At 49.9% G+C, this 1,895-nt stretch overlaps 1 protein-coding gene across 1 annotated transcript in view; it reads left to right on the forward strand.

The window, feature by feature from the left end:
* LOC123161375 (phytosulfokine receptor 1-like) overlaps positions 1-1,895 on the forward strand; it is a 3,367-nt gene extending 1,472 nt beyond the window's left edge. Inside the window, exons 3-4 of the mRNA XM_044579214.1 lie at positions 740-996; positions 1,679-1,895. Coding sequence (XP_044435149.1) covers positions 740-996; positions 1,679-1,895 — 474 coding nt within the window. The remainder of the gene's footprint in view (positions 1-739; positions 997-1,678) is intronic.

Raw genomic sequence — 1,895 nt, forward strand, 5'->3', positions numbered from 1 at the left:
TGCCTCCTTTTGAACTCTCCTCGGCTACCTGAGGAGTCGAGAGGAGATGATGTTGAGCCTTTTGTAGTATTTCCGCTGCTACTATCCAAGGTTGATGACATGATGTTCGATAAATAATGTACATAAGTGGACGCAGGAGATGTGTCTCCCTATGCCTCGCATACGTATGTTTTAATAGTCGAACATTTATGGTCTATGTATTGTAATATGTTGTGGTTTGGTTTGTATGCCAAGTTGTATTGTGTGTCTTTAAGGTGGTACACCTTTATGCATGCACAACACAGGGTGTCAGGCCGATTATACTCCTTGAAATGGCAATGTAAGCATATTATTTATTCCTTGCCTTGCGGTGTTGTTATGTTGTTTTATACTTTGCTTTGATCCATACATACATCAAAACAAGGCGGCGGCGGCGGCAGCAGCAGCACGTCCACGTATCAAATATTCTTCTTCTTCTTCTTCTTCTTCTTCTTCTTCTTCTTCTTCTTCTTCTTCTTCTTCTTCTTCTTCTTCTTCTTCTTCTTCTTCCTGCAAACCAAACCAGTGCAAGTATTAAGAGATCAATCACTATCCGTCGTATTCATATGACCTCGAGAGGTACTGAAGCCACGTACGCAGGAATGCCACCGCCGCCTCAGCAACAGCAGCCGCGGCCGCAAACATCAGTACCAGGAGCTGGGAGCCGCGCCCGTCGCATCATGCACCGCACCAGGGACAGCTGTGTGATCGTCTTATGCAGCACGCTCTGCTCCGTCCTCCTCGTCGTCATCCTCGTGGCCGGTGTGGTCCTCTTCGTCGCCTAGCTCAGCCTCCGCCCGTGCTACGCCCTCGCCTCTTCTCCCTCTCCAGCCTGGTCCCGAGCAGGCAGGCCGCCTTCAACATGTCGGACCGCAACCTTAACCGGCACATCGACATGTACTATGACGGTGCCACGCGGGCGTCACTCCGCTTCTACGACCCGCTGGTGGCCTCCGGCCCGGCCTTCCACGCCGGCTGGTAATAGCCAAACATGACCACCGTTGCATCGGCACACCGAGAAGAAAACCCGGAAAGATCCCTGAGAAAGAGCCCCCAGGAAGGGTTCCCGAGAAGGATCCTCGTGAAGGGTTCTTGAGAAGGACCCCCGGGAAGGAGTCCGGCGGCTGTCCGGCCCGAGCCGAAATTCATACGTTTTCACGACGCTGAAGATGAACCTGAAAAGTCATCTCGATGGTCTCGGATGAAAAAATGTTCAACACGATAGTTATTCAAAACATGGAAACGTCCAACTTTGCTTTTAGGGTCAACGTTATCTAAGATAGTATGCGACTTGAAAATCACCACAAGTCCCGAATATCGGTACAAAACCCAGCTGATCTGGGGTAGGGGGTCCCGAGCTATGGATCTCGCACCAATGGACAACAGGAGATAAAGGACATAATGTTTACCCATATTCGGACCCTCTCGAATAGGTAAAACCCTACATCATGCTTTGATTATATTGGCGGCGAAGTATCGAGTATAGGGTTGATCTACCTCGAGATCGTATGTTGTGTTCTAACCCTAAGGCGAGTAATTGTGATTATGCCCCTACAGGTTAAACCTCTTTGCTTATATAGGTATTGGGGGTATCTAGGGTTACACATGGTCGGTTGCTAACTAGGATTACACATGCCGACTACTGGTGACATCCTTCAAGTATACGCCAAGTCTTCGGCTGTGTCTGTGTTGCTCACGTCTGGGTTCGAGGCACCCAGAGTCCTTCCTGGTTGAGATCGGTGGGACGTAAGCTCGGGCTGTGGACTATGGGCCAACTAGGTCGGTATCCTCTAGTTCAGGACACCGTCACCGAACAGTCCAGTCAGTTGCATGACCGATTCCGACCAGATGTTAAGTCTCTACGTGGACTTATGTAA

This window comes from Triticum aestivum, chromosome 7B, assembly GCF_018294505.1.
Source record: "Triticum aestivum cultivar Chinese Spring chromosome 7B, IWGSC CS RefSeq v2.1, whole genome shotgun sequence".
Taxonomy (NCBI): Eukaryota; Viridiplantae; Streptophyta; class Magnoliopsida; order Poales; family Poaceae; genus Triticum; species Triticum aestivum.